The following is a 25,206-nucleotide window of genomic DNA, read 5'->3' on the forward strand; positions in this document are numbered from 1 at the left end:
ATTTGTTCTTGATTCATGTTCAGAAACTTAAATGAACAGTTTCATGTTTTGTGAAGCACGCTTACAGGCTTTCTTACCGAGAGTTAGATGAGAACATTAATAACACTCTCATGTCTGTGCGGTAAATATGAAGGTGGAGCCAGCAGCCAGTTAGCTTAGCTTAGCACAAAGAATATAAACAAGAGGGAAACAGCTAGCATTGTTCCGTCCAAAAGTGACAAAATCCAGCTTCCAGCACCATTAAAGCTCACTAATTAATATGTTCTTTCGAGGTAATTTAATCCATACAAAATGTAAAGTATTAAAACAAGAATTTGTCATTTCGAATATGTGTATTTCCCAAGATGTTTAATTATTTAACCAGTCACACCCACATATTTCAAGAAGGCTATACAATATATTGACTGCATTCATTTCATTTAGCTTCCGCTTTTATCCAAAGCGACTTACAATTACTGTACATGTCAGAGGTCGCACTAGGGGTCTTGCTCAGGGACACAACAGTGGATGGGTCACAGTGGGGGATTGAACCCAGGTTTCTCACACCAAAGTCAGGCATCTTATCCACTGCGCCATCACCACCCGTTCAAACATGGAGGCAACTCTTTTTTCAGCCAACAGCCACTTTTTACAAACAAAACAGCTGCAAGGAGATCACACACACACACACACACAAACACAAACACACACACACACACACACACACAGATGAGAGAGAGCATTGACTTGCCATCAGTGTGGTCTCAGAAGTCTTCACATTTCTTTGAAGTTGGAAAAACTCCCACCACAATTCACTTGTAAGATTAACAAAAGATGTATTTAAATGACGGCTGTGGAGACAACAACACAGACCTACATGAAGGTTTATGGCTTTTTGACCCCTCCCAGATAAACAAGAATGACCTGACCCGTTTTGTGGTCAGGAAGGATACAACACACAAACTTTTAGAAATGCACTCTAGCTGGGGGAGAAACCGAGGCAGTCACAAACAGAAAGGCTAATAAAGCCCATGCCACATTTCCAAGCATGATCATTCTAAATAATAGCCTCCCTTGTACTTCGACTGAGGTTTGGGCTGAGGAGGGTGGTCATGGGGCTCCCCAATGTGATGGCAATGCACTAATCTGCCCTGTATGGGCCATTCACATGTGTTCACACCATTGTTTGCAAATTCTGAACAGGAACTGCAATGTGACCCAAGGGAATTGTAAATTTGGTTTGCAGAAACCCTCCACTAATTCCTCCTCTTATTTAAAAACAGCGTATCCTTACAAATCCCATCACCTCTGGTGCTTCTTGTCTGTACTACTGGGAAGTATAATAAAATAAAATAAAAAGATATTTGGCTGTAATTGCATACAGATGTCAATGCTGAACACTGCAGAGACGCCACAAGCAGACAGGATGCGTACTGCACAATCCGTGTGATCCTGGGAAAACCGACGGTTTCCTCGCCACTAGCGTTTATTTCCCCAAAACCGATCGGTGCTGTAATTTATTACCCCGGTAAACACGTGGGAATAGTATTTCAGCGCCACAAGATAAACAACTGCTCCGCTTCACGCACATCTCGCGATAGGGGACGCTCCCTCTGTGCTCGCCTATTGTGAGAGTTTTCCAAACCTCGCGTGATCTTGGAAGTTTCCCACGCCTGTTGTTGTGGCGTCTGCCCTTTTCGCTCTCTCTCTCTCTCTGTTGCTGCTGCCCGCCGCCTCCCCCTTTTTTCTCTGTCTTCCTCACCCACCCCCTTTCTCTCAGTCTCCCTCGTTCCTACACCTTCAGTCTACTTCTGTTGTCTCGGCGGATTGTTGGGCTGTGGGAGAGAAAGGATATCGCGAGTATTGGAGTTTTGGTGAGAGTTTGTGGAAGATGGCGCCTGTTGTGACAGGGTGAGTCTGAGATTCGGGGCTGGTGGTGGGGATCGGAGTTGGAGATAATACAAGTTACTGCCACGAAACAGCTTAATATTTGTCCGTGTGCTGGAGCCTGGGCACACTGCAGTGCTTTGGCCACGGGTTTAGTCGCTACAAGTCCTTTCTTTGTCTCAGTGTGTGTGCGTGCGAGTGTGTTTTTCCTTTCTTTGCCCAGTTAACGTTACTTGCCCGAGCTGACTGTTGCTGCAGTGTTTTGTGAGCTAGCCCCAGCTAAGCGATACTTCACCCTCGGTGGTCCCCCCCCCCCCGACAACGGCGAGCAGTTAGCTAAGTTAGCAGGCTAGCCAGCGAGCTAAATACAACCAGTGAGGCATGGGTTTAAAAGCAATTTGATATGTCGCCTCTTTTCTCCCGACTGGAAGCTGTAGTATAATTCCTGGTCCTGCATTTGTTTCCGAAACGTGCTGCCCGTGTTAGCCGGGCAGCACGTTTACGGATTGGCTTCACGACTTTAACACAGCAAACGTTAGCTGTCCGGTAGTGGACGTTACGTTAGCTAGCGAGTGAAACGTGTTGCGGCTTTGTGAGCAAAAGCATGCTTTTTTTGTTTTTAAAATATGCTGGCTGCATTTGTTGACGCCGTGAGACAATTTTCGCTTCTCTCGGCGTGCTCGCTTGCATATTTAAGCTGCAGCACACAGCGAATAGCGTGCACTTTTATGACTTCAGCTCCCTGTTAAGTTGGACGACAGTGCTAGAAAATAGTATTTACTAATAAACACGGCGATATGCATCTAAACTGTGTAAGTGGATTGCTAATTAAAAACCCCGTATAACACTTGCTCTGGTTGGAGGGCATCTTTGGACGAAACTCACTGATAAACACCCACATTGCAGTGAAATCTACCCAGAAAAATTATCCTTAGTATATTAAGTCTTTAAGTTAACCCGAGCATTTGATTTACCAATAACGTTAGATTGTCGTTTACAGTCTGATAGTAAAAGTGACGTTTTCTGCCCTGAAAAACATGGAAGTTATTTCCCCCGATGTGCTTTAAATATTAGATAACACACTGCTTGAGCACAAAGTCTTGAAATCCATTTCCCCCCCTCCCAGTCAAATTCAAAAGTTTTTATCTTTGAGATGGTTACATTTTCACAAATTTAAAGAGAGTTCATTAGGCTTAGTGCTCGTTTAGTAATTGCTACTAGATAATGCATCTTGTGATAAGTGTATCAGCCAAGGCTTTAAAATGGGGAAAGTGGTCTTTGTTAACATTTTCAAACTGCCTATTGAATTGATCGCTGGAGAATGTCAAAGATACATTTCCTTGTGAAGCAGAGCAGTGCAGCCTTGTTTTCATCAGTAATGAAACCATATCATTCAACATTAATAGACTGCAGCCTGGGCCCAGTGCTGTGTTCAAGTGAGCTGATTGCCTTTACTGCTTTGGCTGGTCTGTAGAGTAAACCCAGATTAAAATTATTTGTCTGCACATTAGCTGGACACGAACCTGCTTTCTGAGGCTGTAATCCCCACAGACAGCTCAGTGGGTGACAGACATTTGCTGGGCATGTTGTGTGTTGGCAGGGGAAGGGGAGGTGGATTGGGGGGGTGGGGGGGGTTGCTGTGCATGTTCATTTGGGGCTTTCCAGCAGACCTGAACTGATTTCAGTTGAGGGGATGGTGGTGGGGGGGGGGGGGGGGGGGGGGGGGGGGGGGGGGGGGGGGGGGGGGGGGATGCAAGCGGGGGGGGCAGGCGGGTCAGGTCTGGGTGGCTGGCCACCTGGCCTGATGATATCTCCAGATTCGTGTCTGTTTGGTTTTTCTGCAAGGGATTGGGGGTCAGTGTGTGACAGGAAGAGAGGTTTAAAAGAAAATTAAAGTGCCATAAGGGGTATTTTAAGCTGATGGCAGGCCATGTTCACAGTAACGGTTGGAGGCATTATGGAGCCTGACCGCAGCCCCATGCCCCCATGGTTCTGGCTTTACACAGGGACGGGCTTCTCAACCATGGGGTTGTTCATGGTACTATGACTCTGTTGTAGGATTACAGAGAGGCTGTGGTTGTATGTTTCTGTCTTTGGATTAAAGGTTGTAGCTTACACTGATTTCACTGTCACTAAAGTTGTTCGTTTAATCATTTGTAGAGATTATTTGTAGGCAGTGCTTTAGTCCGTGTTGCACATTGATATTGTGTTTCTGCCTGAATTAGTCTGGAAGTCTGTTTATTTACAAATGATAGAAGAACAAGTGTGTGTGTGTGTCTGAACACCATTCTTACTGTGACGTTTGATGCTTGATGTGCACGGTTGCAGGTGGCAGTTATTAATCTGACAATTCACAATAAACCTTTGCCTTTATGAAGCAGCTGTGATGCACAGTAAAACTACTGTATATTTAAGTATCAAACGCTCACTCCTTTGTAGGCTTTAAAAGTGGCTGTGAAGAGTTTGTAGTTTTCTACTTCGCAAAGAGTAGTAGCTGCGGTTGGCGTGGATTCGTGTCAGTAGCAGTCGATTTCCATGGCTGATATTAAAGTGATCTTTTCGTAGGTTTTCCTTTCATTATGTTATATGCCTTAGATGTTATCATGAAGAATATCCTTTTAAACCATTGAATATAAATGTTCAACACTTTACATGCTATGTAAGGGCAATGACACTAGGGCTGCAACTAAGAGTTGGCCTATTTTCATTATCGATTAATCTGATGATTCATTTCTCACATCTGACACATTGAGACTGCTTGTTTTTTCCAGCCAACAGTCCAAAAATCCCAAAATACTGCTTTTACAATGAGATAAAACAGATTAACATATTAAAATGTAAGAATCTGTTACCAGCAAATGTTTGGCATTTTTGCTTGATTTGTGTCTCAAGCGATTGTCAGAGAGATTTTTCAGCACTTGTGCGCTGTGCACATGTGTACATTAAGGTTTAGAGCAGTACATGAATGTTCCCACTAGGGCTGAACGATTAATCGTTTTCAAATCGAAATTGCGATTTGAAAGAAGGAAATTAGCTAATCGTTTAGACATTAAAATGTAAGTTAACTATACAGCGCATCTGACCCGTTTTAAACAGTCATGCAGTTACAAATGAATTCCGTTGTCATCCTTGTGTGACAGATCTGCTCGCTAATCACATGCGCCTCCTGTTATTGTCCTGCTCACCAATCAGAGCAGGTACAGGGTGTGTACAACAAACAGCACCAGCTGAACCATCACAGGCATAAGAGCATTTTGCCTGTCTGATTTTGTTAACTTGATTTTGTTCAGTTGTCCTTGATTTTTGTGTTTCTAATATGGTTAAGTTGCTAGGTAGTTAAATTGTATATATTTTTTGTCTGTTTTAACTGTGTTTATTGTTGATGTACGATTGGGAGTCTGCAATGGATGTTTTATTTTGAAAATTGACCAGATCCTCTGTGCCGTTCTGTGTCTGACTTCCTGCGTGGTTCATCTGCTCTGTGCTGCTTGGCGCGGCTTCTGTCAAAAACAGACTGGCAGTGAATATTGAACTTTAGCAAAACTTCAATAAAAAAAATCGCAAATCGAGTCGTAATCGCAGTACCTGGCAGAAAAATCGCAATTGTATATTAGATTGTACTCTGCATGGAGTAATGGAATTATACATGATTTTTGTTTGTTTTGATATCGGCATTACATATCGGCCATCGGCCGCCCTGCTCTCTAAATATTGGCGTCCGTCATTGAAAAGCCGGTCACCACAAAAAAAACAAAACAACAAACAAATGGGGGGGGGGGGAATGTGTTGCTTTCATAATCTTTACTGCTCTGTGCCAGAGAAACAGATGAACTGATAGCTGAAAGAGCAGCACTGTTCACCTGCGATGATAAAAGCATGAATCACTTATTTCAACACTGCTGTGCCCCTGGGGGGACGGGATTCCATTAAGCCCCAACCGCCTCCACCCCCAAACAGCTCCCACCCCCACCGCCCATCCTTCTGCCAAAAAAACAAAAATACAGGAGATGGAGTCTTTCAGGCCAAAAGCCAAGCGTCTCTGTGTGTCTCTGGTGTAATGATACCACTGAGTCTTTCTTTGAGATGCAAACCTTGTGTTCATGTATTTGTTAGCATGAGCGTGCAGTTTGAGCTCTGCGGCTGTGTTGAAGGTGATCAAGTGAGTGTGCGTGTGTAATGCTCGAGATGGCGAGTCTACCTAGACATAAAAGTTGATCTGCTCGTGTTTTGTGTGTACGCATGTGCACGTGCATCCATTCCCCAGGGTCCTCTCCCCGCATCCCTTTTATGAAAGGAGAAGTTCAGAGAGAGCAGCAGATGTCAATGCGCTGACCTTTTATGGAGGCAAGGGCTTGGGCTAGAGTTAAAAGACATACCGAGTTACCCCACCCCTCAAAGCAGCAGCCCCACGTCCACCCGTACACACACACACACACACACTACTGCTTTAGCTGCAGCCCTGATAGATAGGTTAACGACGGAGATGATACAAGCTACCTGATCTGTGTGTCACCTCAGTATCCTGCAGTCTCTAAAGCTTTTCCTATATCCGCCCAGAGCTGTGAAAATCTTCAAAGTGTGTGGTGTGTGTTGGCGGTGGGGGTGGGGGGTACAAGCCAGAGGGGAGCTGTACAGAAGTCGCAGGCAAAGCACCAAAGCAAATGTGCCACTGCCAGACATCTTTAGGGGGATTTATTCTGATGCTTACAGTAGCCTATTGTTTTGGTAGTTCATGCATATCCATTACCTCACATGATTGAAATATCCCCCCGAAGGCTGTCGTTTCATTCAGGGTTCAGATTCATCTTGTTCGGTTGGGTGATGACGGGCCTCTTAAAGAACCACACGCCCCTGTTGACTCTGTGTCTTCGTTCTCTTGTTTCCTCGTTCAGCCTGTTTGTATCTGCCTGTCTCGGGGGAACGACCGCAGGAGAAATGCACTTTTTTGCGTAATTAGGCTTGGATTGCCTCCAGCTTGGCACTCCTCATCCTTGGTCCTCAGCCACGTGCTAAAGTGTGCACAAACCTGGGCCAATATAGCATCGTAGCATGTCCCTGTAGTTTTTCACGTCATCTCTGCTTATTCATAACTTCCATTTATTGGTGATGAATTTGAGTGACCTTTTAAGGGGCTTGCGTAGCCATTTCTCCAAGCCCAGTGCCTGACAGGAGTGTTGGATTTCTCACTCAAAAGCCATCACAAGGGGGACATTTATTTACTTGTGCAAGACTTGGAGTGTATTAGTCTGACCTCATACTTTTTTTATCTCTGGCTCTTCCAAACAATCTGACTGCTGTTTGCCTCAGCGAGGATTGGGATGGAACATTCTGATGTAAATCTAAAACCACTGTGGTTTTGAAAACAGCCCTGGCGTCATGTTTGACAGAGGCCCAAGTCCTCTCGGTGTTGTTGTTGGCGTCAGCTTCGCTGCTTAGCTAAGACAGGAGAGACGGAAAGCTAACGCGAGGCAAGCGCGGCAGGCGGTGGAAGTGCGTACCCATCCACTGACTCTTGTTTTGGAGCGGCGCTGCGTTTTTCTCGCGTTCGCTCTCCTCTTCCAAGAGTGTTTCCTCAGCCCCGGCGCTCGCCTTTCCCTGCCCCTGTTCCTTTTGCTGTTTGTGGCGATTACAGCTTCGCCAAGGGAACGGTGGTTTCAACTGTGTCAGCAGTTTTTGCCCCCGCTGTCCCTCCACATTCAGGATGTTTCATTCAGAAAACATGAACTGATTCCCCCTGTCTGACTCCTGTTTTCTTTCATTGAGCCTCAGTGAGCAGACTCTTACCTACTTCCTTTGTCGGGGCAGCAGAAATTGAACGCTTTATGAAAAAGAGGAACACACTTGGGTGTGCTCCTCTCCTTTTTGTTTTTCCTCAACTACATTTTTCTCTCCCTTGGGATGACAGACCCCAATCTGTATTTTGAATTTGTCTTTTAAGTGGGGGACTTTCGCCAGGCCTTTAATATGCTGTATAAGACTAGAATATGCTGCTGTAAGCTTTCTGGAGAATTCACCAGAGAGCCGGGCTTAGACAGAAAAGCTTTATTTTCTTCTTCTTCTCTTGGCCCAAATAGTTTCCTTGTTGTTCTCCGTAGCGAGGGCTCAGAAGCACTGTTTAAGTGGCTCTCTGTTGTCAGAGCGTTCTGTCTGTTCTCTCCGACGACCACGCTGGGATCCATTCAGAGGAAAGTTACAAATATACATAGGATCTCCCATGTTGGGAAAGCCCCTCGTGATGCCGCCTCCCACGGCTGTAAGCAACTGCCACTATTACTGCGTTAGATAAGAAGGGAGTGGCAAGGGGTGAGCCAGCCTGTAGTAAACCCTCCTGAAAGAAATGTTGTTGTAGCCTTGGGACTGTACTCATGTAAAGTCTGCTGATATCCTCAGAGCACTATATCACTCCCATCCTCCTCTGGTAAATGGCTCATGACTGATAAAATCATTGCTCTGCGGTTGATTGATCCCTGCAAGCCTTTGAATTCCAAATCACTTTTTTTTTTTGTACCACTATGCTCCAAACCTTGCGTTCAGCATGTATCTGTCATGTCTTTTAAATGCCACATTTCAGCCCAGGGTTTCTGCGAGCCAGCCTCCAGGGACACCACTGCTTGTCTTTGCCTGGGCAAGTGATGGCAGCCACGGGGGAGACGAGCAGCCCGCATCCCCCCGTCTGCAAGAGAGAGGCGCCGAGAGAGAACGAGCAAGAAGGGCACAAAAAGGAGTTATCAAGGGTCAGGAAAATATCCAAGGAAAAGGACAAAGAGATAGAGAGAGGGGCTGGGAGGACAGGAAAAGGCACACCGTTATCGCAGAATGTTTCTTTGCATTGTCTGGTTGTTTAACTAAAGCCTAGTTCACACTAGGGCTGGGCGGTATATCGGTATATAATGTATACCAATATAATTTCAAAAGAGAGATGAAATTAGACAATACCGGTTATACCGATATAGTTTGATTTTGAGTTAATTAATGTTTCCATAAAGTCCTGCCGGCGTTTGCTCCCCTCTCTCCCTCCCTCACCGCGCAGCCCCGCCCCTCCCTCTGCGTCTGCACGCAGCCGTCTACTCACAAGATGGAGGGAGACACAGTGCTGGTCAACACTGTTAAAGACCTGGCTTGTAAAAAGAAAAGCACGGTTCATTCAGTGTTTCCCACACATACACTTTACTTCGGTGGGCCGCCCAGGTTAGGCGACACACTGTAGCATTTATCAGAGAAACAGTGATTACGTTACAAGTCGCGACACTGTGGATATTTTACAAGAGCGGACCAGGTAAAGCGACTGTGAACACACCAGTCATCTGTTATTCGTCAGCTACCACGTTGGTTTTGTTCTTAAAGGCTTCGTCGTCAACACGTCTCCTCAACGTGCAGCTTAGCTGCTGCTGTGAACGGAATCACGGGAGGAAAAGTTACTGATGGAGAAAGTCACTGAAGCAGACACACAGGGAGAGATAGACGGTAAAGGCACTCTTCCACTGCTCGGTAACAGCTCGACTCTACTCACTTTTCTTGAGTTTTCCATTGTGTAAAAATTGTACTTGTACCTGCTACCAGGTACCTTTTTCGTATCACCTACGTCTTATCTGTCTTTAAATTCTGAGTAATGTTGAAACGTTTAAACTTTTAATCAAGAGACAGCTGTGTGTGCGTTTCCGTGTGCGTGTGTGTGTCGCATTGAACATTACGTCGCGGCAGTTGTGTGTGGCGTCGCTATGACGACCAGCTAGATTGAGGGGCGCTATCTCCGGGTACTATCTAAAATGGAAAATGGAGCACGGCCAAACCGAGTCGAGCTGGTACTGGTAATGGAAAAACGGCATAAGAAGCGGGGAAGAGGTGTTTGCAGCGGAGACGTTAGGTCTGTGAGTGGGAAGGGAAATGAAGGAGGCAAATTCAATGTGAGTGATACTTAAGATGTAGAATGAAGTATAATTAAAATGGTGAAATAAAAAACAGCTAAGTTACTAAAAATAGTAAAAACATGCCTGCTAAAACCGCCCCGCCCCTCCCCAGCCCGCTTAGCAGAAAATACTTTTTTATACCGGAATTCTGCCTAACAGTACCGGGATATGACGTTTTGGCCATATTGCCCAGCCCAAGTTCACACTACACGATTTTTAGACCGATTTGCCGCTCGGCGACTGTCAGGCTGTGATCGGGGGTCGCCAGTCGATATTTGGGAACTACTCAATGATCCATCAAAACGGCTCCCCGACACATTTCTGACACATTGGTGACGTCTGCCAGATATCTAGCATGCCAAATATCTGGTGGAGTCGGCCGACTCGACATCCACATCCAGCCAATGAGAGCAGGCTGCTGGCAGAGCAGGCAGCTACTTTTTCACCGCAAAACACTTTTTACTCACCTCAGCTCTCTCTGTAGCTCAGACAATCCCTGATACCTGAGTGTGCTAATCCATTCTTTCACACAGATTTTTTTGTCTTTATAATAACAAACAACAGCTGTTTTGTGTGTAGGTTTGCATCATTTCACGTTTCTCGTGTGTTTTCTTGACAAAACGTGGTTTGGAGACCAGCGTCAGGAGTCACATAGTGTGAACGCCACAATGACTTCAGGACTCCTGTAACAAGACGGCAAGTTGTGTAGTGTGAACAGCACGGCCGACGCTGAAAATCATATAGTCTGCACAAGCCTTAAGGGTGCCGGAGAGTTTTACTGAAGAATCCGCCTGGTGGCATTCCTGTGGCGGCTGACGTCGGGAGGTTTTGGCCTGTGCTTCGAATCACAATGAAGTAATAGACGTGTGTGTCATTTTGTGGAGCAGTCTATTGATTGTGGTTGCGGAAACAATGCCCCCCCCCCCCTTTTTTTTCTTCTTGAAGAGAGTGATGTTCGTGTTGTGGTTGATCATCTTGCACTTGCGGCTGCAGTTTGATGTTCTCTACCGTTGCCATCATTTTGGATGCACTGCTGGAGAGTGTACGTGAGGTTTCACATGAGCTCATGGAAGGAAATGAACTTGTTTGTTTATTTATTTTTATATATCTGCTGCTTTCTCCTAAAAAGTCACCAGCAAAGTTTCTCCATTTATCACCCTGCTGGATTTATTAGAACTGGACCTCAAATATTTTAACCTCAACCCAACTCGCCAAAGTTTCTGGAAGACAAATAAACCCTGCTTTGTCTTAATTTACCAGCATTCAACTGGTGTTTATGATTCACCTCCTGGACATATGGCACTTCATTTTATTTTAAAGCATTCAACTTTCAAGACAAAGTAGTGTGTGGGGTAAGGATTTAGGAAATTGCCTCTTGTTTCACATTTCGGACAGAGCAGAGTATTTTTGCAAAGAAATCATATTTTGAAGATGAACAGGTAGCAGGAACAACAGCACCCGTCCCCATCATTACAACAACACTGAAACCAGGCAGGCACTCGTCCCGAGCCGTTGCTGAACTACACACACACACACAAACACAAACACAAACACACACAAACACAAACGTGCAGTGGTCTCTACATTTGGTTTGGTTTGTGTAGGATCCTCTCACAGCATGTGGGCTAAAGGTCGGGTCTCGCTCTCTCCCTCCTGTTTCTGCCAGGAATATATTTTTTTTTCTCGAGTTGCAGCGCAGTCAGTCCTTTGGGTGGTTTTTGAGGCTAGGGCAGGGCAAGACGGTGGTTAGTTTGCCCCGAGCTGGTGGATCAGTCCAGAGTGACAGCGCTTTCTTTTGGACAGTGCCATTTTACAATTCAGGCTGGAAAGATAAAGGCAAGGCTTGAAATGAGAAGCCATTTAATCAATGAGTTCGACGGATGATGAATGAATCAGCAGCTTCTTTTAAATCAACTACTCATTTCAATAATTATTTCAAACAACAAAATGCCAGTCAATCTCCAATTGTGAGGATTTCCTGCTTTTCTTGTAAAGTGAAGATCTTTGTGTTTTGACCTCTTGACATTTTATAGACTTAATGCCTAATAACCTGCAGGTCAGTAGTGACAAAAAGAGCAGAAGCGATTACTTAATTAATTGATGAAGGTATGTAGGATACCAAATTAATTAATAATGAGTTAAAAATTGTAATTTTTTTTTTTTAAGCAAAACACTTCCTTACAAGTGAATATTTTGCTGGTTTTCTTAATCCTCAACGACCACTGCATTGTTGCCTTTTAGAATTGTTATTCACTCTATATGTTGCAGGGATGCGCTGATATGACATTTTTTGTTACGCTTGACAAAATGTATTTATATTGTATCTGTAGTTGCTGTAAACCCTGTGGTGTTACTGGGCACATTAGCTGTGCAGACTGAGTCTGTGGTGCTTTAGCAAACCCACTGGGTTTACATTGGGAAGGAAAGTTCCTACTTAGGAAAGTGGGGGGGAAAAAAACAACCTTCAGCGCTATGAAGCACCTGGGGGCTCAGGTTGTCTTTGGCTTCAGCGAGGAATACTGACACCTTAAGGGTTGTTTTGGTTAATCAAGACAAAAATACTGGAACTGTTCTGTGCAGTGGGATCAATGCCTGGTGAAAATGAATGAGAATGAAATTCAGTAAGGAGGCAACAGGGTGGCGTAGTTAGTAGGAAGACCACCTTTCAACAGAGAGACCCGTGATAACAAGCATTTGCACAGAAACACTGAAACCCTGCCAGCCCCAATGTGTCGCACTGTGCTCTGAGCTTCGTGAAATAAAAGGAAAGATCATTTTCTCATAACTTTAATTAACTAATGTGCATGTACCGTTATTTTAATACCAGAGTTAACCACGTAAGATTCGGGTATCATATTAGTCTCACAAGGGCTAGGGTGCAAAATTATAAAAAAAAATTTGTCCACCGACCAAATGGCTAGTGAATGTTGACCATTGTTTTTTTGGCTGGTGAGTCTACCAGCCATTTGCATATTTTTCCAGCGTTTGGCTGGTGTCCGTAGCTAATAATAATTTTTTTTTATTGGTTAACCCACCAGTCCATTACAGTGTCAGAGCAGCACCCTCATGTTAGAGAAGCTGGAACCAGATAATGAAGTAATGAATTATCATTTTTATCAGATCTTTACTACAGTTTCAGAAACGGTGATCTAATCTATGCAACACCATTTTACTTGCACACTAAAGAAGGCGTTTGCTGAATTGTTTGCGCTCATTATTCTCTTCCTTTTGTAAATTAAAACTTCACTTCCAGTCCAAACCCGTTTGTTTTGCTCTCTTTTTTTGCAAGCAGCATTGTATGTAAAAATGATTGAGCATTGGAAAGCAATGCATGCTTTTAAAAAAAGAAACAAAAGGGTGTCAGTGACAGTTGACACTCTGGCTTGTGGTCAGTACAGCAATTCAGCAGCAAATGTCTGCATGCAGGCTAAAATAGGACCTGAATTAGATCCTCACAGATGCCAGTGTGGTTATCACATCCTTTACCAGAACCACTACCTGCTCCTTCCAGTGAAGACCGTTCTGCGTGGGCTACAGTAGTGTTGGTGCGGTCGATCTCAACTATTCACAATCCCCCCCAGTGAATCATCAGCTCAGCAGAGTGAGACTGGGTGAAAGGGGAGCGGGAAAGGGGTGGTTCATTCAGGGTTCAAGGCTCCCTCGCCTCTCTTCTCTTTCCTGGGTTAGCTGTTGAAGGGTCTGGCTGTGGACTGTAGCTCAGGGGGCGTGGCGTGAGTGAGGAGATGAGGGGCGTGGTGTGAGCGGAGCAAACAGTCCACAGCTGGATCTTATTGGAGCTGTTCAGAACTCCATGGTTCCAGAGGTTTGTCTTTTCCATCAGGTACCGCTGTTGATTTTGAATCTCAGTACAGTTGTGGTTGAATTGTGACCCAGTTATATGCACTTTCAGTCCAGTACAAACTTATCACTCTTACACTGAGTGTACAGATATGTCTTAACTGCACCCTGACAAGATTAGACGGTAAAATTCATGTTGAATTCATCACAGAGAGATAATGCAGGTATAGCAGCCTTTTTAAATTCAGAGACCTGTTCAGGGTTTTTGTTTTCCACAGAGTGGCATCAGTTATTTTTTTCTTGCATTAAATGCTAAGCTAGGACAGAGTATGATGTTGGTTACTCCGTCTGAGGAGTAATAAGGCCGTGCTACACACTCTCTGACTCTTGTTTCCTTTATTATCTGTCTGACACTCATGAACTGAAATGAAAATGCACCTTCACCAACCCTCTCCAGCTTTACCCCCGAGCTTGAGCGCCATCAAACCCGGGTGAAGTGATTTAACCTGTTTGTGTTCAGTAATACCATTTTCTGTATTGAATCGTTTTGAATGGAGGCAAATCAGCTCAGTGACAACCCCCTTTTTAGGATCCACTGCGACTGGTCAGACGTGTCAGACACTTTCAATTTTAGAACGCATGTTATCTGAGGACTGAAAGGAGCCAGGTGGCAGGCAGTGTACAGAAAACGGAGTCAGAGCTGCGGAATTCACAAAGGAGACTTCATTAAAGATAGAACAAGCATCAAGGGAGTGTCGGTGTGTGTGAGTCCAGGTCGGCTCCACAGCACTCACTGGAAATTTCATTACTTTGTGTTGAGGACGTATTGCATGTGTGCACAAGTAATACACTTGCTCAGTATGTTCCAGCCTCTGCGCCAGATTACACTCGCTAATGTGGACAGTTGTTGTGCAAGTGAGTGTACATCTAGATGTCTTATTGATTGTGTGCCAGGCCAAGACGAGTTTATAAAAAAAAAAAAAAAACACACAAAAACAAAAAAAAAGATTCTGCCCAGAGAGCTCCATATGTTGCATTGATGTTGGAGAGTGCGGTCAAGAGAGAGAGAGATGGAGGGAAGGAAAATGAAGAGAGGGAGAGAGAGGAGGCCTTTTCTTTGGCTTTTCTGCCTCTGTCATTAAGCTCTCCCATGTCAAAGACAGATGGAGCTGGTGCCCTGTGTGTGTGTGTGTGTGTGTGTGTGTGTGTGTGTGTGTGTGCGTGCAGGCACTTGCAAGTGCAGACTGATGTGACCCACCCAACTCTACACTCTCTCACACACACACACACACACACACACACACACACACACACACACACACACACACACACACACACACACACACACCATTGAGCCCTGCCCTTGATTCAGCCTCCAGCGGTGCGTCTCAGGGCAGCTACCAGACCTCTGCCATCTGCAGTCAGCCAGTCTTGAGGGTCGGACAGCTCATCAGTATTCAGTAAACTCACTCAACTAAGTTCTCTTTGTTTCTGCTTGTATCACGCAAACATTGAGATGTTATTTCTTAGAAAAAGATCATTTACGGCAGTTTGTGATCTTGCCATCCTTCAGTCTTTCTGTCTCGCCTCGCCCCTTTTTAACATTGCCGCTTTTAGATTTGCAACCCGGAGCAGATTAATGTGAGGGGAAATTTCAATAATAAAAGTAAATAATAAAAGTCGTTTTTGTCCTATCTTTGCCTGACATGAGCAGGAAAACCCCAGAAAGCATGTAAATAGTACTGTCCGCGAGAAAGAAAATGGATTCCCCCTAAAATTCAAGGCAAACATGATTAATAACTATTATTCATTTAACCACAATCATGCAGTGTGCCTTCATTCCCTTTCGTGCGGATAGTATTTGGCCAGAAACATAGCCTTTACCGTCCTATCCAGACCATTTCTTTCGTACTGTATAACTCGTATTCCCTCTCAAGTCCCAAAGGGTAAATTTATCAACAAATTTAACTGATCTCCCTCTTGTTTCTTTGCATCCTCTTGTCATAGTTGTGGACGCTCTTTAGCAAGTGTGCTAACAGGCAAAGATTGTGAGAGTGTTTGTAGTGACTCTGCCCTCACCGATCCTGCTTGGCCGCTGCGATTGTTGGCGTGCACGGTGGCACATGCCAGGCAGCAGTGCCAAGTGCAGAGCGAGCCTCCAACTCCAGCCACGTCTCCCTGTTGTCTTGGAGACTCTCTGTCCGCTCCTCTTCCCCTATTTACATCTTTGTCATTGTCCCATCTTGCCTCCGCCCGGTCTGTGAAACACTTGTCCCGGGTTGACTTATGATACAAGTTTAGTACCCAAACTTGGCTGCCTTTACTGCGACAGTTTTTTTCCCCTCAATGATTAAATACGTGCTTGAAAGATGTGTGCATAATACCCTCGCTGCAGGCCACACACAGCATGGCACTGCTGAGGAACTGAGTGTATGTGCTGAAGGAAAAGGCTGATGTTTATGTTTGGTGGGTATTATAACTGTGTGTTTGAGGCTCTGACATCAGTATGCATGTATTTTTTCAATATGCTGCCAGGGCAAATGTAGCCAGCAGGCTCAAATTTCCAAATTTCTTTTACCTAGTCAAAAGTGCACACAAACACACTGACTTGCTTGGCGAGGCATGTTATTTCCACCCATTTTTCTCTGTCCCATCTTGAAAGTTTTGAACACGTCATACACAGGTAACTGGAACAAGGAGCACAGTGTCTCAGTCTCAGCCTGTTCTTGTCTTGCAAATAGTGCTGACTTTTTTCAGCTTGCAGCCACGAGTTGGTACTGAAAAGTTTTTTATAAGCCCAATAACACAATTCTGCTTCACCTGTAGTGTACACAAAATTTCACAGTTCAGTATGTACCTTAGTTTTGGCGTCATGGTTTTCGGTACAGCAAGGAAGAGAGAAAAATTATTTAGAAAAATATAAACTGTGGCTCACTGGCCATGAATTCTTACTGTAACAGTTAATGCACTCAAATACATGAAAGGGCTTTGACCATGTGCTTAAATTCTACATCCTCTGCGACCGAGTACCGTTGCATATCTGTTAGGGCTGGGCGATGTGGACCAAAAAGTCATATCCTGGTACTGTTAGGCTGAATACTGGTATAAAATATATATCGGTTTTTTCTGCTAATTAGGCTGGGGGGGGGGGTTTAAGGGGCGTGTTTTTACTATTTGTAGTAGCCTGTTTCTTATTTCATTGTTTTAGTTATACTTCATTCTTCACCTTATTTAAGTGTCACTCACTTAAATGAACTTATTGAATCCGCGTCCTTCAGTTCTCTTCACACGCAGACTAATGTACCTCTGCTGCAAACACGTCGGCATGCTTCGCTTCTTTCAGTCTCTCCCTCCCTGTATATCTGCTCCGGTGACTTTCTCCATCAGTAGTAAGCTATGTTGTATAAAGTCGCCGAAAAAAGCAGTTGTCTTCTGGACTTTGACTCCTGTGATTCCGTTCACAGCAGCAGCTGCACCGCATGTTGAGGAGGCGAGTTAACGACGTAGCCTATCACAACAAAACCAAAGTGTTAGATAAAAAACGACATCTGAATGGTGTGTTCACTGTCGCTTTACCTGGTCCGCTCTTGTAAAATATCCACCATGTCACGACTTGTAATGTAGTAACTTTTATATCTCTTTTGAAATTATATCGGTATACCTCATTGTACCGCTATACCGCCCAGCCCTAATATCTGTAGCGATAAACACTCCTGTAGCATTAGGGCTGGGCAATAAAACCATAACAATAATTATTATACACTAATTAATTTTTCTATTAAGATATTTATTTTGTTTAGGGAAAGTGACTGAAAAAAGATTTTACATTATTTTTGTCATGCATTCAGTTGTTAGGGGGGTAAAAAAAGGAACTTTTATCATAATTATTTTGAATTTTCTACTTCATATTTGTTAAGTGATCCACTGTTTGACATGAAGTGTGTGTTCTGACCTTAAAAAAAAGTTTAAACCACAATTAACCATCAGGTTTTTTCAACTTTCACTCTGGAGCAAAAATCAGCCTTTAAACTTGAAAGAAATAATGATTTGTATGACATTTATCGTGATAATTATCGGTATCGAATGATGTGAAGTTTTCTATCGTTATAATATTATATTGCCCTGCGCTAATTAGGCCTAGTTATTAGCACAGTCCAAAGCTGCAGTGAGAGGCGACCTGAAGACTGTGGGGAGAAGGACTCACCTTCCAGTCTGTTTTTATCTCATTCTGCTCATCGACACATTCAGGTGATACTATCGTAAAGGACGTGTTTCCACAGACATACCTGACTGCAGTTGAACAATGTGGGCACACAGTTTGACAGTGATTGTCCATTTTTGCTGTTACGTACCGTGAAACCGACACTACATGAGCCTGACTCACCTGGCTAACCAGGCTAAGTCGACTAGCATTCTACAGCTGATAGGCAGCAACTGGTGCACCACCAAAACCTTCAGGGTAAAACTTGCACTCTGGATTTTCTCCTGTGTGAGTAGAAGACATAGACTATTTAGACTTTCTAACACAGGGTGGAGACCGTGACACAGAAGATGGATCTGTGACTCGAGACTGTGGACATTTATATCGCGGATTCAGTCTCTGTTTCAGAACAGTTACACCCTTACTGGTGTCTGGTGAATATCAATAAGCTTGTTGACAAGCGTCAGTTTATGTAGGCTGTACAATAGATGCCTCCTTCTCTCACTCATCAGCCTCCTTCACCTGACTTAATGAACACTTTGCTAGACTGCTACAAGTCTGTTCATAAATGAATCCACGCAGTTGCAGACTCATGCTTCAGAAGTTCTGAGAGTCAATTTCACCTCATCACTTCTGCCATAGTATGCTTATCAGGCCGATGCATATTAGCCCCCACTTAACACCTGGTATTAATGCATGCTGCCTGTGTTGTGATCAAAATAAATATGCAAATGAGTTGGGCAGAGCATGCAGACCTGGTTGCGTCAAAGGTCACTTGCGAGGGAAGAAAATGGAGAAGACTTACTGCAGTCAATCATTAGGTAACGTCCTAATTACAAAAAAAACACAAACCTGTTTCTACACAAACCAAAGTCCTTCTTGGTCCCCTAGAGGTTACAGACTATGTAATCTTGAGAACCTTTTGGTGTAGCTGAAAATGTTGTAGACAAATTGCTCAACACATATTTAAAACTGAATTTAATGAATTTGCCTCTGAAAAGACGATTTCGCTCTGTGTATAAGCACCTTGTCTTCAGCCATGGTTTAGAGCAGGGATTGTATATTTGGTGTCACTGAGACGGCCAGTGGAAGGTGCGAGGGAGCATGGTGTTGATAATGAGGTGCACAGCCACTCCGAAGAGTTGTGATATCAGCCCTCAGGCAGGAAAACCAGACACCTTTTTATAGATCTCTCTCTCTCTCTCTCTCTCTCTCTCTCTCTCTCTCTCTCTCTCTCTCTCTCTCTCTCTCTCTCTCTCTCTCTCTCTCTCTCTCACATACACACACACACACACACACACAGTTTGAATCCTCTCTGATAGAAATATCGATGTGTCAAAGCCATGACGGCAACTCTTAAATCAAGTTGGGTAGACGGTGGGCGGCAAGGATGGATGGACAGATGGAAGGAAGGATAGAGGGAAATATAGAGGGATTTAAGGTAGAGGAATAGATGGAAAGAGGGAGGGATAGTCCGAGCAAGTTTTATTACAGTGTATATTCAAAAGTGGGGGAAAAAAGTAACCTTAACTTTCCTGACATGACATGGCATATTGTTTTATCCATGCTCTACCTTCAAACTGATATTAAAAGAAACCCTGCAATCCACTTACACCGGCAGACATTTACACACACCCACAGCAGCCCAACTTCCCACTGATAACCAGTAAGATTCATCTCAACAGGTGATAAAGCTATGACAACTAGTTTGTACAGTCTTTCACCGGACATGAAAACAGCACGACAGTTCAATTCCATTTTAATTATATAGCGCCAGTTCATAAGAAGAAAGTTACCCCGTTGCCCTTTTTATGTAGAGCAGGTCTAGGCCATACTGTTTGTACTATTATTTAATTTCCACCATGAGCAAAAAACTCCCTTTTAATAGGTAGAAACCTCGAGCAAAACCTAGACTCAGGGCGGGTGGCCATCTGCCTCGACGGGTTGGGGGGAGAGAAAGAGGGAGTGAGAGAGAGACACACAGTAGCTCATTGCAAGTTCCACATTGAGATGTAAAACAATAGTAATGGTACAGATATCAATTATAATAGTACTAATATTAATAGCAATAGTAATGATAATAAAAGAATACAACTCATAATAATTGTAGCAGCAGGTGTTGAGCATGAACATGGGGCAGTAGGTAGCTTGAATCCAGACTTTACGGCTGTGGAGGAAGAAACACCTGCAGAAAGCGACAGAAGGAGAGGGGAGAGGGACAAGAAAGCACAAAACTATGGGAGGGGGATTAAGTTAAGAGTTACTAACATGCAGGATGAGAATGCATACAGATGGAGCGGGAGAGGAGCTCAGTGCATCATGGGAAGTGTCCTGGCAGTCTAGGTTTATAGCAGCACAAGTAAGGGGTGGTTCAGGATGTAATGTTTGTTGTAACTCAATTATTTGCTCAATCCCTCACCAGCAATATACAATTTCCACAACACAGGGCTCACCTGAGCCAGCCCTAACTATAAGCTTTATCAAAGAGGAAAGCCTTAAGTCTACTTTTAAATGTGGAGATGTTGTCTGCCTCCCTAAACCCAAACTGGGACCTGATTCCACAGGAGAAGAGCTTGATAGCTGAAGGCTGTGGCTCCCATTTTACTGACACTGATTAAAGCCAATGAGATGGAGCACAGGTCCACACACACACACACACACAAACACACCCCAATCTGCTTAACTGTTAAAATGTAATATTACAATACATATCTCAGAGGATGGAAAAAAAGCTGTAATTTGTGGCGGTGCTAATAAATCACAGATATTATGAGAGCAGGGATTGAGACAGAGGAGAGGAGAGAGACTTTTTAATTATGACTTAAACATCAAACTCAAAACATGTCTCAGGGGAATCTGCATAATGATTTCATCGCCCTCTTTTTGTCTTGGTGGAGCTGAGGGATCTCCAGTTTTTTATTATCATTATTTGCACGATTAAATGAATCAACAAGACAAAGACTTTGGTAGACAGAGCAGTCAGTAGAGAGGATAAGAAACCTGAGCAACTTTAAGCCGACAGTCCACATAAAAGGGCATGTAATAATTTCACATTTTATATGCTTCATGACTTTGATATACAAATAATATATCTAAAATCATCATGTTTGGGAAAATGGTATCCATAAAGCTCTTTGGGTTGTTTTTATTGGGGTTCTTCACGAATTGATGCCTTTTTATTATATGTGCTGAGAAAGCAAGGTGTATTGGCATAATGATAAACAAAAACGTAACATAAATAAAGTAAGTAAAAGCCACTTTAACACACTTTCTAGTGCAGTGGAGGAAAAAGTACTGAGTATAGTGATATCTCAACATAAAAATAAAGTGCATTCAAACGTTAACCAAGAACAATATTGGCAGTAAAATCTTCTCAAAGTATCCAAATAGATTACATTGCTGGATTATTATTGTTGATGCTGTTTGATAGAAGCAGCATTTTAATTTGAGGTCAATTGTAACTAGAAATTACACAGTAATGGAGTTAATTTCCACAACTGTTATAATATGCCCTCTAGTGTAGAGTCATACCAGTATTATTAATACAGCCCATCCTCACCAGAACAACAGCCGTAAAGGTTGATTATTATTATAGCTTATTACGACCCTTATTTAGGCCACAATGTCTCGTGGCAGAAGAAGTCAAGTGATGTAGTGTAAAGAGCAACAAAATCCGTGTAAGGAGGTGGTGGGATGTTTGGAGGATGAGTGAAGTAAACTCGGGACTTTCACTCAGGGGACTGAGGTTTGAGTCCTATGTGAAAGAAATTCAAAATTTACATGTTTTAAGTTAAATAACGTTTTGTAGATGTCTTATGTCACATGACTTACGTAATGTATTTATTTATTTCAATAATTTTGACCCAAACCATGATCTTTTTCTAAATCTAACCAACTAACTAACTACAACCTTTTTTTTACAACATTTTCCATGTGTTAAATGTCATGTGACTTAGGTCCCCTACTCTCCAGAAACGTGGTTTTCTTCTGTACTTTTAAAATAACTTGGTACTAGTATGTGGAGTGGCTCTAGCTCAGGTAGGTTTTCATAGCAATGGTATATATTTCTCATTGTGCCTACCACTCTTTTTACGCCTCCTGAACTTTTGTCTACTTGCTGTTATATATTTGTCTTCCTGGCTTTTGTTATATAAATGTGTAGATGTTATTTTTAATGGTTAATTCAACATGTGGCCCAAAGGCAAGTGATGGAAACGAGCCATTTGGATTACACTGGCATATTTACTACTACTATTAATAATCAATGTGAACTGTCCTTGTAGAATAAATAAAATGAAAAAATAAATAAAGTTTTTACTTTCCAATTACTGTACTTACCGGTAATGGTGATACAGTGGTAGTTCTGTGGTGGCAGTATTACTTTTGCACATAAAAAAAGAGTAACCACCACAATTCTAGGTCAGGCATGTTTTTATCTCTTGCTTTTATCGAAGACCACAGTATAAGTCATTATTTAATGCGTCACACTTTGCACAGTATGCCATATAATGTCCTGCTTCTCATAATGTAAGTTAAGTTAATTGTAGGAAATATACAAAAAGTTAATACATCAAGATTGTCCAGACACACATACACACACACACACGGACCTTGTCAGACTTCCACTCTTTTTCTTTCTTTACCCCTAATTCTCTTACACTTCACCCCTCTGTTCTCCCTCCCTCCTCTCCCGCGATCCCTTTTGTTCTGCGCACCCCTATTTATCACGGTGTGAAGGTTGAAAGAGATATTATTATGGGGTGTCGGGCTGGAGAGAGGAGACAGGGGTAGCCACACGGATCGCGTGGGGAGAACGCGGGGCTAATGACGGGAGGACAGGCTTGGTCAGTGGCCTGTGATACCTGCTGGATGTGATAGATGGAGAGCGGAGAGGGAAGAGGAGGGGTGGGAGGAGGGCAGGGAGTCCTTTCTCTGCCTGCACATGTATTTTATTTTATTGTTTCTAGGAAATGACTTTGTAACATTTCTACCATGTAAGTATAGAAGGAGAGGGAACCTGATTGCAGGCAGTGTTTTGCTGTTGTTCATGGAAATGTGTTTGCATGTGGATATGTGGTGGGAGTTATTTAGTCATATTGTAATCAAAATTAAAAGATAAGTTTCAATACACCATAGCTCATTCTCTGTTTCAAAACCTGTATAAATACTTTAACCATCATGTAAAAGTAACATTTTGTGGTCATTGTAGTGTATTAATAGGCATATATAAAGAATCACATTTAAAAATACTATCTTAATTGTTTGGACGGCGTGGGGTGCAGTGGTTAGCACTGTCACCTCACAGCAAGAAGGTCGTGGGTTCAAACCAGGCTATCTTAATTGGTATCTCAAAAATGGTCCTTAGGTTAGGTCCTTAGTGTGAGTGGTTGGTGTGTGGCCCTGATGGACTGGCGACCTGTCCCGGATGTACCCTGCCTTTCGCCCGATGTAAGCTGGGATTGGCTCCAGCCCCCTGCGACCCTGTACGCAGGCTAAAGGGGTTGACAACGGATCTTAATTGTTTGAATATGCAATCTACGCACTGCTTTCATAAATCTACAACATCACAGAATTGACAGTGGCAAGAACCCCTGAATTATGGGCAGAGAAAATATTGTTTTACATCCAATGCCAAAATTTTTTTAAATTATTGCTTTCTACAATATCTGCATGTGACAACTACAGTTAGTTGGTTAATTAAAGATTCAGTAGGTAACTTTTATAATAATGAACTAAATGTAATAATTGGCATATTTGCAGAAACTGTTACTATATCCTGATAGTAGTGCATAAGACAGATAATCTGTAAAAAAAACAAACAAAAAAATACTAGGTTCTTCTGGCTCCTCCACATGCTCCTATTGGCATTTACAAGATCCCACTGTGCATGAATGAAAACAACCAATCAGCGCCAGGAGGAGTCTCTAACGCAGTGTCAGTCACTGCACAGCCCACCTCTTCGCACATGCTCTCACTCAGTCAAGCTTTATATCTTCAGCACGCAGCTTCAGGAGGAGTTTTGCAAACACAGTGTCTGAGAAACAACCACCAGCAACGAAAGAACTGACCATCCCCTCTTTGTGAACATGTCCTGGCTGTACATGTAGCTTCGGGCTCATTATGTTCAATGCCATGACTCTTTTATCGACTGGCAAAGACGCAAGATGACAAACAATGGGGAATAGCTTTTGAGGGGGGACAGTGATGTGTGTGGTGTGCTAGCTTCATCCGCTGTTGGATGGAGTCGCAGATGCCTCGGCAGTCTGGGGAGCTAGAACCTGGGGTCACAAAGTGCTAGAAGGGGGTCTTTTAGAAAATAAGTTGCGACAAGAGAGACCGGGGTCTGGGTGAGGCTCTCTTCATGGATTTGGTGGGAGGGGCTTGGCTTATTAAAATCAGTGTAAGGAGGTGTTTGGGGTGGATGGGTGGATGGGTCAAGCAAACACTTTCACCAACGGGACCAAGGTTCGAGTCCCGTGAGAAACCATGTCAACCATGTGTGATATTTATCTTAGGTTACGTTAGGTTAAATAACGCAGAATTAGGTGACTTATATCATGTGAGTTAAGCCATGCGACACACGTAACGTACTAACTTTAACCCAAACCTTGATCTTTGCCTAAACCTAACCAAGTAGTTTTGTTGCTTAAACATAATCATGCTACAGCTGTTTCACAACACTAACATCGTTTTTTTAACAACATTGATAATCAACCTGTTTTGAAGTGCACACTACTTCACGCACAACCCTGTGTCGTAGAATTTAAGTTTACATATTACTAAATTGTTGTTCCAATTGGCACTGGATTATGTTGACGCAATGCTTTTTTAAGTGATTGAACTGCTACATTTATTTATCCATACTGGAGATTCTAGGGAGTTGGTCTGGACTGATGGCCAGATGGCATCCAGAGTCCTGCCTGTAGTTACGCAACAGAAACACAATGGTTAAGGTTAGGAAACGATTGTGGTTTTGGTGAAATGCTAATAATCATGTTGAGTCTTGTGATTTAAGTCCCTGCAGACTTTTTCTCTATCAAACCAAGACCACAAACATAACCATATATCTCAACATAACCATAATGGTTAAGGTTAGGAAAAGATTGTGGTTTTGGTTAAATGCTAGGGTTAGGGTTAGGGTTAGATTAAAACTGCGGCCACCTTGAATTTGGGACATGGACATGAATTGTGAAAAATGAAAAGTTTTTTTTTAAAATAATTTAAAGTTAAATTACTTTGTAACTGTTTTAATGTTTTTGTTTACTCTGTGTAATTTAAAGAAACATTTACATTGGAGTAATTTCTATTTTCTGTATAATATAGTATTTACAAAATGTTTCCAGTGTAAATATTTGACCACCCTGCTTTTGCTATAATAACCCAAAGTAATAAAATCAATGTTTTCCCTATCTGCTTTGTATGGCCATTTGTTTG

The 25,206-nt window shown here is 43.0% G+C and overlaps 1 protein-coding gene across 1 annotated transcript in view; it reads left to right on the forward strand.

Moving 5' to 3' along the window:
- Positions 1 to 1,668: 1,668 nt before the first annotated feature.
- Positions 1,669 to 25,206, forward strand: part of rbpjb (recombination signal binding protein for immunoglobulin kappa J region b) — a 118,237-nt gene continuing 94,699 nt past the window's right edge. The window contains exon 1 of the mRNA XM_046064418.1: positions 1,669 to 1,890. Coding sequence (XP_045920374.1) covers positions 1,871 to 1,890 — 20 coding nt within the window. The 5' untranslated portion in view covers positions 1,669 to 1,870. The remainder of the gene's footprint in view (positions 1,891 to 25,206) is intronic.

Source organism: Micropterus dolomieu, linkage group LG12 (assembly GCF_021292245.1).
Source record: "Micropterus dolomieu isolate WLL.071019.BEF.003 ecotype Adirondacks linkage group LG12, ASM2129224v1, whole genome shotgun sequence".
In the NCBI taxonomy this organism is placed as follows: domain Eukaryota; kingdom Metazoa; phylum Chordata; class Actinopteri; order Centrarchiformes; family Centrarchidae; genus Micropterus; species Micropterus dolomieu.